We start from the raw sequence: 13,600 nt of genomic DNA on the forward strand, positions 1-13,600 counted from the left end.
ATAAGAGGCAACCCTGGGTATCTGGCACTTTTATTCTACATGTAGTCAGTTTAACTACCTTATATGCAAGCACATCTCTCCGGCAAAAGGCTGCACTCCAGACGTATGTATTTGTCGCAGGCATAAGTTACCACTAACCAAACTGATTCTTAGTCTCCAAAGAAGAAAATCATCATCAGAAACACAGAAATTACTTCCGTCTGATCTACCTTCCAGTGACAGAACCATAAAAAAGAGTTTCCTCAAGTGTTCCTTTGAGCTCCTTCCAGCTCATCATTGCATTCAATGATCAAAATATAAATGATTTTAGGAACATGATAGCCTATTCCTGCTTACAAATGTTGCACAGAGATTTAAAACTACAGGCAAGCCATACTAAGGGTTCTAGTACAAACCATCCACGTACTTACATCACCGTTTTCCATATAATTACGCTTCTTTCTCTCAAACTGGAGATTGGAATGCACACTGCCAAAGAGATCATTTACTGACAGAAAACCAACGCATGAGGTTTAGACACTGAAGTGGCATCTTCATGTTGGTGTATCTGTTTTAATTAGCTTTACTTTTCATGTAGGGTAAATAAAACATTAAAGAGTCAGCCAGAAAGATAAGCGACAAACTGTTTTTTGAATAGCTCCATGAAATGAGCAGGAATAAAGCTTAAAGAGTGTTATATTTACCTCTGTAGCTCCCAGGGCACTTTTAAGAACACTGGGTCAGGTACACTGAGACACTGAGAAAATGTGCAATTTCTTTCCCACTGAGCTGTCAAGGCATTCATGCTGTGAACAGCTAACACCCTTCTTTGACAACCAAGCAAATATTTCTATTTTCTGCCATTCTAGTCATGAAGTATCTCAGCATTGCCTCAGTTGATTTAGCGCCAATTCAAGTCAGACTTCAGATGTCTGAGCTAGTAACCAGACCAAATATTCTTGATGAAGCCATATCACAAACTCATAGACTGCTGCTTAATACATTTCTGAATAGTTAGATAGTAAAAAAGGTTGTAAAGCTGAAAAGGCAGCAGAGAAGCAGAACACACATTCACTGAACTGCTAGAATGGAAATTTAAGTAGTACATACAAGTCAAATATGCTGCCGCTTCTATTTATTGCTAGCATTGCTTTAAAAAAAAAAAACAAACTTAAACTTATAAAAGACTGTGTAGTTCCTTAAAATCAATTCTTTATTTCCCATACTTCAACAATACATGTATTTCGAAAAGCCTAATTGATAACCAAGTCTATGCAGGCAGAACCGAGACAAGGCTAAGTGAACACACCCTATTCAAGTGTTAATTGCACAAAGATACTATAAACATTAATTTTTCTTAAATCTTTTAAAATATAAACTTCTGATTACATTGCTATTGACCAGAAGTTTCCAATACCAACACCATGAAGGTGGAAGACGGAATGAAGGGAAGAATACTTCTTTCAGTGGGGACAGATCCCATGGAGCCTGCTCAGAAACCACTGGATTAGTACTTCACAGCTTTTCTTTTTTTTCATGGGATATGAATAAGCAGGCAGGAATAATGGTTCAGTGTGCGAATACATATATACAAAAAGCAACAAAGCAAATTATTTAGAGTACAGACTTTGTGCCAAGAGTTTAGAGTAAAGCACCTTCGAGATTGGATTCCAACCTTTGAGCCATGCTGCATTACACAGTGTTCCTTTACACAGTTTCTATTTCAGGCAGGATTTGGTTTAGTGTTTTAACTCCCATACTTATGATCTACAAAGAATTAAAACGTCCATTGACTGAATATGCCTTGAACAGTACTTACCAATACTGGCATAACCAGGTGTTGACGGATCTCCTCCACCGTTCAAGGAAACCATAAAAGCTTTATCAGCAAGATCTGTAGTCTTTGGTAAGTCACAAGGATCAACGTAAAGAAGAACACCACCAAACCCTGCATCTTCTAACAGAGAAAGCTGAGGATAAAAAAACAACATAGGTGGCTATTAACAAAAACGATGTCCAAACACATTATTATTTATTTTAATAACTGTTGAGATAGAGGCTTTATCATGCATCAGGCTCTCACCATCCTATGCTCTGTACAAACCAAATAAAGACAGGTGAAGTTCCAAACTCCTTGTAATATAAAACCATCAGCTATTATTTGAAAAGACAAAATCAAAACCCCACAAAAATAATTCAAAGTCATGTTTCCCAGTTCAGGTCAAAAGCTACTTTTAAAGCCTAGCAACAAAAGAATTCTTACTTTTAAATTATATGTAGCATGTTGAGGAAACACAGTGCTAACACTCACTACAGTTGCATTTGAGGTTTGCAACTGTTCCATCTTCACCTCTTCTATTGTGACAGTCAGAGAAGGCTGGTGGGTTGGAGATGATATTCAGATGAGGTACTGGCCATGACTCAGTAACATACCTAAAGAGATACAAGTGGAGCCACCTTTCTCCCTACTCATTGGACACTTGCTAGATTTACAAGCCTAACATTTTCACGTGGTATAAATACCATCCTGAAAATGCCTTTAGTTTTGAAGCTAATCTCATTAAAACATCTTCAGTAGATCTTCCATATTTTCCCTATTATTAGCAGTATGACACTCCTGCTTAGTTTACCTCTTCAAGGACATGCTTAAGTGTGTATAGCACGTACTAGATGTTTGCATACACTGGCATCGGTCTTGAACGGGATTTCTGGAAACAGTTAACTCTTCAGTTGAGAGAAAACAAAAGGAGTTCACAGATTTAAAAAAAAAAAAAAAAAAAAAAAAAAAAGCAGCAGAGGTCTAGCTTGCCCAAACCATGGAGTCTGCCTCCTGTCAAACAGACAGCTTTTATTCTGTCTCATTAGAACATCACAGCTTGAGTTGGTAATGGTAATTAGCCTTTCCAAAAATCTGTAGATCTGGGGCAGCAAATCAGGCAAACTTCCCCAAAGTCAAGGACGAAAGCATCCAAGCACCACAACTTGCAGCAGCCTGTAGATCAATTTTGACTGAAAAACCTCAGGTTTTCCCTTTCATAGAGAACTGAAAAATAAGCAGATTTTATTCTGAATCAGATGAAATCGAATTGTAACATGGCAAATACTCCTATGAAATGAGATGACCTTTCTGTGTAATGCTCTGCATATTTGGAATTGACTGAAGACTACAACAATGACACAAAACTATATTAATATTTTCAGACAGAAGTAATTCTGGTATTTAAGATTTATCTTACTATTCACTATGCTCTACTGATGACTTTCCAAATGGTCTGAGCAATGACTGCAAGTATATGTTGTTTCTGGACTGCACAACTCCCATTCTTTAGGAACCCGAGAACTTGTTACTATACCTCCATTTCTCAGTTCCATTGTCCTTCTCCTTCTGTCTTTCAGACCCTTCATTTTTTTTCTGTGTGTATATATGTATATATTCAGTTTAACTCCTAGCTGTTGGTTTCAAGGAATGTTTATGCATAGCTCTTTGTGGCATTACAAGTACGTAAATTACATCAATATATGGCATTCAGTTTAAGCCTCAAAAGCATTTGATGTTTAGTTCTGCTTTTCTTGAAAGTTAAGATGGAAAAAAATGTATAAAATAGCAGCCTACTATTGTGATTCGCTGAGATTTTGACACCATAATCTGAATTCAGATAAACAGATGCTAGTGAACCTGTGAATCACTTGTGTAATCTTACATATCTTATTCAAGCAACCCCGAGATGAAAAGGGATAGTCTCTTTGAGAGAACTCTATTCAGATGAATATGAGTGTGCAGAGTGAGAACGTGACTAGCACAGATGCTTAGAAATGTAAAAGGTTAAAAATGTATTACAGACCTTAAATGTAATGCAAGAATAAAAATTTCCAAAAATTTCCAAAATGGTAGGTTCATTTATTATTGTAATGTTCTGTTTCCACTTCATGTTCATATTCAGATATTCAGCCAGGATTTGTTTGCACAATAAAAGGGGCGGAGACACTATACAAGAAGCAGGACACATCATAGCTAAATGATGTAACAGCCAGGATTTAAAATAACAATTGTCTTGTCTTTTCCTGCATCCATAACCAGTATGTTTTTATTCATCTCTAGTCTTATTTAATAGCATAGAAGATAGGAAACACAGATGCAGTCTTTTTTTGGAAGAGAGTTTTAAAAACTTTGTACTTAACAAATCACTGTTAAAATCCTCTGTTTCACTGAGAGAAGGTAACTACACGGTTGTTATTCACAAAGCGCAGCAACCACTGCTGCCATGGCTACAATCTCTAGTGAAGAGTTGTGTTGTACATGTGAAATTATAAATCAGCTTTCAGGTTTCACCTATAATTGCTGCTTTTTAACTTTCCAACAGTGACATCACAACTGTGTCAACAATAAATAAGTACTGTTGCTTCCATTTTCATCTTAAAGAAGTCAATACCTTAACAGCCATAAAGTGCCCTAGCACAAAGAATCTGAGGAAGGTACTGAGTATTTTTTTACATGGCTAAAGACGGTAGATTTAAGTCCTTCCGGTAAACTGGTACACATCTATTCAAATGAATGGATTATCTTGGATCATAGAACCAACCAACAGCAGAATCTGCTCCTTATGGTTTTAGGTGTATGCCTCCTCCCTCTCCAAAAGCCACAAACATCTCAGAATAAAATGGAAACAGCAGAACCCTTGACAAGAAAAGAGATGCTGGTGTCCACTGTTAACCCTTTCATTGTTTATGGCTGCTTAAATCCTCAGTTTTTAGAGTCACTTAAAAAACAGTAACTCTCTCAATCCAGTATATTAAATTGCCCCATAAAACATTCTAGACTCAGTTTAATCTAGTATGAGACACTTGCTGCTTTATCAAAGGCTCTGTTGTGTAACTGGGGACAGATTAGCCTTGTAAACTCTGCACACCATAAGGCACCATTAAATTGCCTTTTAAAGATGATGTGGCTGAAGCAGTGAAAAGACACATCTTTATTTTAAGTAGTGACTACTGATTTTGGAAGCCTTTATTTTACTCAGGTACATTCTTATATAATAAGGTATTGCCTGAATGTAAAGTGCAATAGCTACAACATCAACAGCTTTAAATACATTGAGGGCACCCTAATAACACATTCAAGTTTCTGGACAGGAGAGCAACATAACTGACCTGGAAGAGTAAACAAAACCAATTCTTTATACAGGCAGATAGCAATAGTCTAAAGAACTTTGTTTTCCTCTAACAGGAAAACTCAAAGCTATTTCTCCATTTTAACCGCACCATCTCTCAATGTTGCAGAGGAAACAGTTGTCTTTTGTATTGGCACACCGGTAACAGAGACCAGGTCTGTACTCCACAATTGAGCCAAGCTTTACTGTTGGCCTTCGGCCACAAACCTACTGGCAGATAGGTATTAAGTAAAAAATAAGGAAGTTGAGCACGACTCTTTGCTGGAAAAAAGAAGCAACGAGAAGCAGGGGGCCACTACCTCTCACAGATTACTTTAATGTGCTTTATCTCACCTGAGGCTAGCGTGCGCCTGAATGAGTGCTTCATTAGGGGGTTATGTTAGTGATCTGAATGCAGAAACAAACCTACCAAAGAGAAGCAACTACAGCCTCTCTGTATGAAACTCCAGTGTAATGCGTAAGAGCTGTCCTTAAATGACTGGTTATAAACAGGGAAGCAATGCAGCAGGCACTGGCTTCAAGCTGTATTTGTTATCTTTCAGCTGAGAGCAAAGTCCACCTCACTGAAGATCATTTCCCCTGGTCTCCTCTTCCCAGCTGAGACTAACCCTGCACCTCCCAAGCATCAAAAAGCACAAGAACAATGAGGTAATCAGGCTTCTGTCTTGTCCAGAAAGTACATTGGACCGGTTACCTGCTAACCACGGAGCCCCAGAAAGATTAAAAATATGCACATTGACGCATGTAGCTGTTTAAGTAGTACTCTCACTTTCCAGCTGAAAATAAAGCCTGACTGCATCAGTACTACTCTGATGTTCTGTTCGTGGGAGCCACAGGCAGGGTTGAGTTTCAGCTGTTATTTTCTGGGCAGAGAGCAGAAAAGAACATCACACTTTGGTCTAATCTGGATTACAGCAAGTGCAGAGACAGCTGAGAAAGGGCTTCCTAAACTATTATCTCAATGCATCCGAACACCCTATCTTCTCTGATCCAGCAAGACCCTAATGACTTAAAGAAAATTAAATGAGCATGGCATCTTTTCTCTCGCTTTAGTTGATTCCCAGTAATAGTTCTGTTTATAAATTATTTATAAAGTAGTAATGCATGATCAACTGGTGAGGTGCATCACAATGTAGTATATTCCTAAAAGTGATGGTTAACGATGATTTTGAATACATTAGAAAAAAAAGATGACACAGGTAACTGTGGATTATATCAACCTACCAATTACATATTAAAACAGCTTCTCATTATTAGCAGTTTTTCCCACTATATTTGCAAGTCGTGCCAAAATATGGCCAAACTTCCCGAGAACCTTGCTGTGACACTGTCTAAACAGTTCTCCATCTTTGTGAAACCTCCTTGTGATCAGTCATTGTGTTATATGCGCAGACAGCTACAATATCAGCATTGCAGTTTGTCTTCCTCTCTCTTTCCTGGTGAAGGTCATCTCTTCTCTCTCCCCTTTATCCCTCCTCTAAAGTTGTAACGGCTATGCTTTATAAGGTATAATACCAGCCCCATTACTGATAAATATTGCCTCTGCAAGGCTTCTTTAGTCTGCTTTCTATGCTTGTCCTTTTATATGTCTTGATCCACAGTAATGATTGAACCACTGATTAGTTGGCACAGAAGACTTCTTTCACAGGAGGAAATATCTCAGTGTATTCCTGCAAGTTTAATGAAAATGGGATATTGAGTAGACAAGAGGTAGATCCTACTAACGTACCACACTGAGAAGGCATTAATAAAATTCAGAGAGCTTACCCTTTTATGGAAGGGGGGGAAAACCATGTAAGAAATCACAAGAGAGTGAGTGACAGATGGAAAAGAATACAGAAACTTGGACCACAAATTAGACACCACAAACCCCAACCTCGAGAAACAAAGCTGTGAAAATCTGTTCACTAACCCATGGAACAACCTGTTCTCTTATCGAATGATACATTATGTAAGATAACACAGTTCAGTACAGGAGATATTGTCTTACAATTCTATGTGATAAGCGACTTTGTCATCATGGAAGGTTCTACCCTTACTCAAAACAAGTAGCACTAACACTGTGTCTGGAAAATTTGATTTAAAATACAGCAACTTTCTACTGCATTTCACCATTTGTATATACATAAACAGGAGTTTTTCAGCATGTGATAAATCAAACTCTAGTGCTGGAAAAAAATGAACCAAATCTCTTCATTTTACTACAGGTTCCCTTCTGTTACATTTTACCTCTCAATAATAGGTTCAATACAAATCCAGTGACACTTATTAGGTCTAATTCTGTTTTCAACTATATTACATAAGCCTTCAGACTTTCAATCATTATATAAAGGTTAACATGTATCAGTAAATAAAATAATATAAACTAGCTGCACAACAGTATTTAAGACTTCTCTTTTACCTCGTTATCATGTATTTTCAATACTACGCTAGTATAATTTAAAAGTCTACATTTCAAAAAGACCTTTAGCACACAATGCTGTCTCAAGCGAGAAGTGCCTCAAAATGTAGTTCTCATCTCCAGAAGGCATTCATGTGCATGTATTTCACATTACTGAAAATGTGTATCTTGGCTGTATCCTCGCTCCTGTACATAGATACTTACATTAATAAATAGTATTAGGCTGTTCGTTGAAACTACTCGCACATTTTTAAGGCCTTTCTACTTCCTCTTCCTAAAGCCAAATTCACAATTGCACTGTTTATTACAAGTCCATTCAGGTGCTAACACAGTAAAACCTGGACATAACACATTCATAAAATAAAAACTTAATGGATATTCCCGCTTATATGTTGATTGCCTGTATATAATCATCATCCCCTTTTCTCTGCCCCTTCTAGGTAATGCACACAAATGCATGCAGAATTTTATAATCAAGGTCATAATACATATGGAACATTGAAACAAAAAACATTTTAAAGAAGAAAAACTAATTAGTAAAACGAACAATATGATACACAATATTATTTCAGAGGAAGAAAGAAAGTGTCTCAAAGATATATGAAAAAATACATACATGTACCTATTATGTATTACTCTCTGTTTAAAATCAAATATATTCATAAAAAATTGTAGAAGCTGTATTTCCTATTGTCATTACACTTCAGTGCAATGATCAGCATTAATTACACAAACAACAGTAACCAGTTTTAACTATTGCATTTTTCAATTTGTAGTGCAACGTGCAAAAGACATGGTTCATTAATCTGAGGCACAGCTACTAGCGGGGCAGGCTACGAGTTATTAATTACTCTTTTCTACTGCAGTTCCAATTAAAATCATGACGCTCTGAAAGGAACTCCCATCTCATTTTACTAATTGGCAGTATGTAAAATTATCAAGTAAGGGGAAAGCAACATTTAAAATGTTGGAAGACCTCACTGACATAACTTCTTTTTATTTCTGAAACAGATTGCTTGAGTTGAAAAATAAGACTTTGCATACTGCAGATTTAATTAGATGCCACTGTCCTCTCAATTACCTACTATAATACAGAGTCCTTGGAAGATGCAGTGGTAACACAAACAAGATTCAAGGCAGGAAAAAAAAAAAACCCACCTAGATACACGTACCTTCATTTTTATACCACTCTTCCAAGTTGCATATTTTTAACAAGTAAGGTGGCAAAGGTCCATTTTGGCTTCAGATTGATTTTTTAATACTGCACTTAATGTTTAATCCTGCTTCTGTATTTCCCATCACAGAGATCTAGGGACAGTGTTCAAAAGAATTCTGTGGCAAAACTCTGTCTGAAGAGGTTTTGGCTTTTGCTGATCAATCCTCAAGGTGCTGCATTAAGATAGTAAAAGAGATGGAGGACATAGCCAGTTTAATGGCTGACTACATGGGGATGATGAAAAGAAATACATCTTTCCTATTCAGCTCAAACACTGTCCTTGTCTAAGGAATGACACTATAGCTATATTGAACAAACAGGACTGGGAAAAGGATTAAGCTGCATAAAACCTCAAAAAGCTAGAAATGCAGACAACAGTGATCTCATAAATGACAGGCTAGTCCCATAAAGGTCTTAGAAGGCAGAAAACATACTGCATTGGAATTAAACAAACTATTCCCAACATACGGTGCCATACATATGCTCAATACAAAATCAAATACTTGCTCTGCATCATGGCAAGACCTTAAAATTTTGATGTACTTACTATCAGAGAAATGATAATACGAAGTACATTTATTTGTTGAAAGAGTCTGACATGCATACCTAAGATTTTTTCAAGACATTTTTATTAATCACTTTCCAAACTGAAATTGTCATTCACAATTTTCAATTTTCAGAATTTTATCCTTTTTAGATCTAAAACTTATTCCTAAGGAGAGGAGATTTCCCTCTTGTGTTTCCTGGATGTCCTACAGAATGTGGGAGGAAAAGCAGGAAGGAAGGGTGAGAAACCTTGGAACGTTAATCATAAAAATCTGCATGAGTGATGAGGCTGTATGGCAGTGAGGAGCAAGAGCTACTTTGTACATAAAGTTCCCATCAGTTGCATTTTTAACTATATTCTTCTGTCAGGTAAGTGCTATTCAAGGGCAGCAGAGTTTTAAATTAGCGCTAACCACAAGAAAACCGATTTGTGCAGGTTCATGAATATCAGCTTGTAGAAGTAAAAGAATAAGGTAAGTTGTTTTTCCTTAGTGTGAATATCTTAAAAAGAAACTCCTGGAGGGAAGCAAGATAGGCTTCAAGGCTCCTAGCCCATTAATGTGGAGCAGTATTAAATCTCCATGCTAGTTCAATCCCTTTTTGCACTAGATGTGGCCATTAGGAGTCCTTGGAACCCTTCAGCCCCACTAGAAGTGCTTTCGCAGTAGGAGTAACGAAGCTGTCATGCAACAAAATGTAGATACTCAGCCTTCCCACAGACATCTCTCATATACCACTTATCCATTACCATATGTATAGCTGGCCCTTTTCATTCTCTGAGGCAGGCAAACAAACAAACAATCAAAACCCCCCAAATGGAAAACCAACACGTTCTAACATGTCCCACATGTTCTAATGTTCCAGTGATGTTGGCCTGAATCCCTGCTGGAACTTACTCCCCATAGCTCAGGATGCTGTCTGTGACAGAGCCATGTTTAAATTTCCTATGAGTTATGCTATATTCAAAAGCCCCAGAATGGCCACCTCGTCTAAACTACCGGCATTTTGTAAAGAAGCCCAGCAGCGTTGTCTGAACACAGGTAAGACTATATATAGCCACAAAAGAAAAAGGAAAGCGAAGCAAATGCAAGGCAGGCAATCAGCACTGGGAATCACGGCACACATGCAAAGAGCAGCAGCTTCTACGGCGCAGCGCTGAGAGAAACTCACGCCAACAAAAGGAATAAAGTGGTGAATAAATTAGAACTACCATAAATTGGCAGAACTCAAACTGGATCAAGAGTTTCCAAGCATTCATGTATAATGCTGAATCACAATTCAGCTTGTTGTCTACTAGTTTGAACCAGAAATCTAGGCACTAGCCTCTGGATAGCCATAGTAGTTGAGGAAAAACCTCTTGAGGCATTCCTCCCCCACCTCTAAACCAAAAAGCAGTTTGGTTTAATCCTGTAATTTTTTTGCACAGCAAAATTTATAACGTCATGGTCCTGATTGTAGTATTAAGCTCATAAAGAACTGAATGTTTTGTCCCACACTTTTTCTGTTTGCTGTCTGCTCATCTTCTATACAGTTTTATCAAAGAAAAGTAATTTGTTACACATCAGCAGTTTTTAAAAATGGAATTTTTCACAATAGGGTACTTGGACAATTAAACATAAGCCAGATATACTGCCAGTTCCCTGCACTAGATTTTAGGAACTTTTAATACAAATCGAGTGCATATTTTATTGCCACATCTTGCTTACCACTGCTAAGAAAATCACAATGTTCAATCTAATTAAAAATGAAATTGAACTACAATTCCCTAGAAACAAGGGCTGATTGGACTCAATAAGCTTTACTTAATTTATTTCAGAAACAAAATAATTGAATTGCTTACAGTCCAGAAAAAATGCTTCATTATTTGATGAGTATATAATACAAAGTCTTTCATATTGCTATTGCATGCCTACATCTCCAGGAAATACTACTCACTTTTAAATAAGCATGTAGAGGAGCACTGTGTGTATAATAAGTATCATTAAATATTCAGTAAACATTAAAAAGAAAAAACAAACAGACTGGATGAATGTCCACATGAGTGACCTCCAAAAAGCCAATAGCATTTCCTTGTTCACACTGAAACTGTTGTTTCTGATTATGTTTATGGCTATTTCAGTCTATGTTTAGACTCCATTATAGAGAGAATAGAGCTGAAGATCCATCATACAAAAAACAACTACACAAAGATATAATTATAATCTTGGTAAATCGTCAGGAATAAACTGATTAGACCCTTAGTTGTATTTTATGCATTCTACTGAACTTTTAATCCAAAATCAACCAAACAGCCAATATAGTCACAGGCCTGAGTCAAATCTGCCAATTTCCCCTTACTTTTTTTTTTTTAGTATTATTATTATTATTTATTTGTTTTCCTACCACTAGAAAGATGAGGTAAAGTCAGCAGATGCAGTTTACAAACACTGTCCCCAGCATACCGGGCTTCTCATACAGAAAGCCATGGTGTCAAGTTCACGTCACCCTTCCGCACCTCACGCAGGGCACAAAACTCACAGGTTTTCTCTGGTGCAATTTCACTATTCCAGCAGCCATACTGTTTGCTGCAATCATTTAGGCCACCTAGTCTCCACTTCAGGGAGGTCTCAGATCTCTGCAGTCCATTTCTCCTCACCACTCTTGAAGCCAGCAGCAAGCTCCCAGCCGGGAGATACTCCAACCGTGAAACAACTTGCGGCAGACCAAGACCAGAAACTTTCACTATCAGCTTGCTTGCATACTACAGTACCTGGCTTCACCTCGGATCTCTTGCAAGTACTGCTGAACTACCTAGTGGCTCGCACTCAGGGTAGGACGTGTGGAAGACCATTGCTTCCTTTGCACTTTGCCATACTGGGTTTCCATAAGGAAGGCAACCATGTTCAGAAACCAAAACCTTCCCGCTGTAACCTCCAGCTCCGCAGAGCGCTGTGGCACCTCGCTATGGCAAATACGGTTTCCTTTGCACCGAACGAGCAGCGCTCGCCTTGCGGATTTGCCAAGAGGCAGCCCACCGCCGGCGGCGGTTCCCACCCTAACACGCCTCAGCGTCCCTCACAGGCTGACAGGCCTCACCTCCCCTTCTGGAAGCTTCTGGGTTGCCAGGCAGATTAATCTGGAGCAGCGCATGTGGCAAGGCTCGGCCAATCCCGCTCGTTCTGGGGGTGGAGTGTTTCCTGATTGGTGCACTCAAGCCCATTGGCATCTGCTCCTCCTGGCCTGGGCCAGTGGCTGTAGGGTCTCCCTCAGACAAGGGTCACCATTATTCTTGGTTTAGGATAATATATTTAGCCTGTGGTGTCCTTTCTCTCCTTGTTTTCTGCTAACCAGAGCAAGAATGACACACTAACTCCATGCTGTTAAACAGGGAGATGTTAGACTGCAGTATTCTAAGCCTTATAACAAACTGATGAGGCTCCCACCCTGCGTTAATACCGAGGACAGGACTTGAAGTCCCATCGGATGCTGTAGCAGCTCCTTTTTTTAGCTCTTTAGTTACAAATTGAACCCTGAAGTGTCATCCAAGAGAGAAGTGATTACATTCATGAGTGGTAATACTTTACACTCAGTAAATAGTACCACAAATAAAGTGCAAATAGGTGTATTAAAGGGATTTTATCTGTCACTAGAGTAAGAGCTATTAAACATATAATGTGTCAATTTAAAATTATTGCTGCCTGTCCGTTTAACCTTTACCTTCCATCCAAGATGAATCTGCATTTTTCATTCTGGAGAATTGTCCATTCTTTAAGGAACAGATATTTTGAGAAAAATCTCAATCACAATTTACATGTGTTGCCCTCAGAAACACACTGTCCTGCCAGTTATTCAAACTGAGACTGACCTACAGAGAGTTAGTGAAGCCACTGTGAGTGTCAGTGGGGGAAATATGCTCACATTGGTGTTTCTTCCAGTGGTGAGCTGCTGTCCCTTTGGTAGAGATGGGGACTGTAACCCACTGCCAGTGGATCTCCATCTGCATCACAGAACAGTTAAAACTGGTAACCTGACAGCATGCAGGAAAATTTAAAGATTAAGAACATATAAATTACAATTTTGTTTTACTGAAGTTACTTATTCGTTGGTCATAGATACGTTCAGCTGAAGTCACAAACCAGATACTTATCTCAATCTGAGTTTTGCCATGCTTGCCTCTGATTAAGTGAGTTATCCTCATACTCTGATATTTATGAGTCAAGTTTTTTGTTAAATTCAAAGCCATACTCAGAACAAAAACTTAAGGCAGTGTCATACTAGTCTTAGAAAAAAAATATTATTAAAACAAGCTAA

The 13,600-nt window shown here is 38.2% G+C and overlaps 1 protein-coding gene across 1 annotated transcript in view; it reads right to left on the minus strand.

Annotated features, from left to right (window-relative positions):
* NAALADL2 (N-acetylated alpha-linked acidic dipeptidase like 2) overlaps nt 1-13,600 on the minus strand; it is a 507,372-nt gene that overhangs the window by 194,878 nt on the left and 298,894 nt on the right. Inside the window, exon 7 of the mRNA XM_052804208.1 lies at nt 1,799-1,949. Coding sequence (XP_052660168.1) covers nt 1,799-1,949 — 151 coding nt within the window. The remainder of the gene's footprint in view (nt 1-1,798; nt 1,950-13,600) is intronic.

This window comes from Harpia harpyja, chromosome 12 (genome assembly GCF_026419915.1).
Source record: "Harpia harpyja isolate bHarHar1 chromosome 12, bHarHar1 primary haplotype, whole genome shotgun sequence".
Classification (NCBI taxonomy): Eukaryota; Metazoa; Chordata; class Aves; order Accipitriformes; family Accipitridae; genus Harpia; species Harpia harpyja.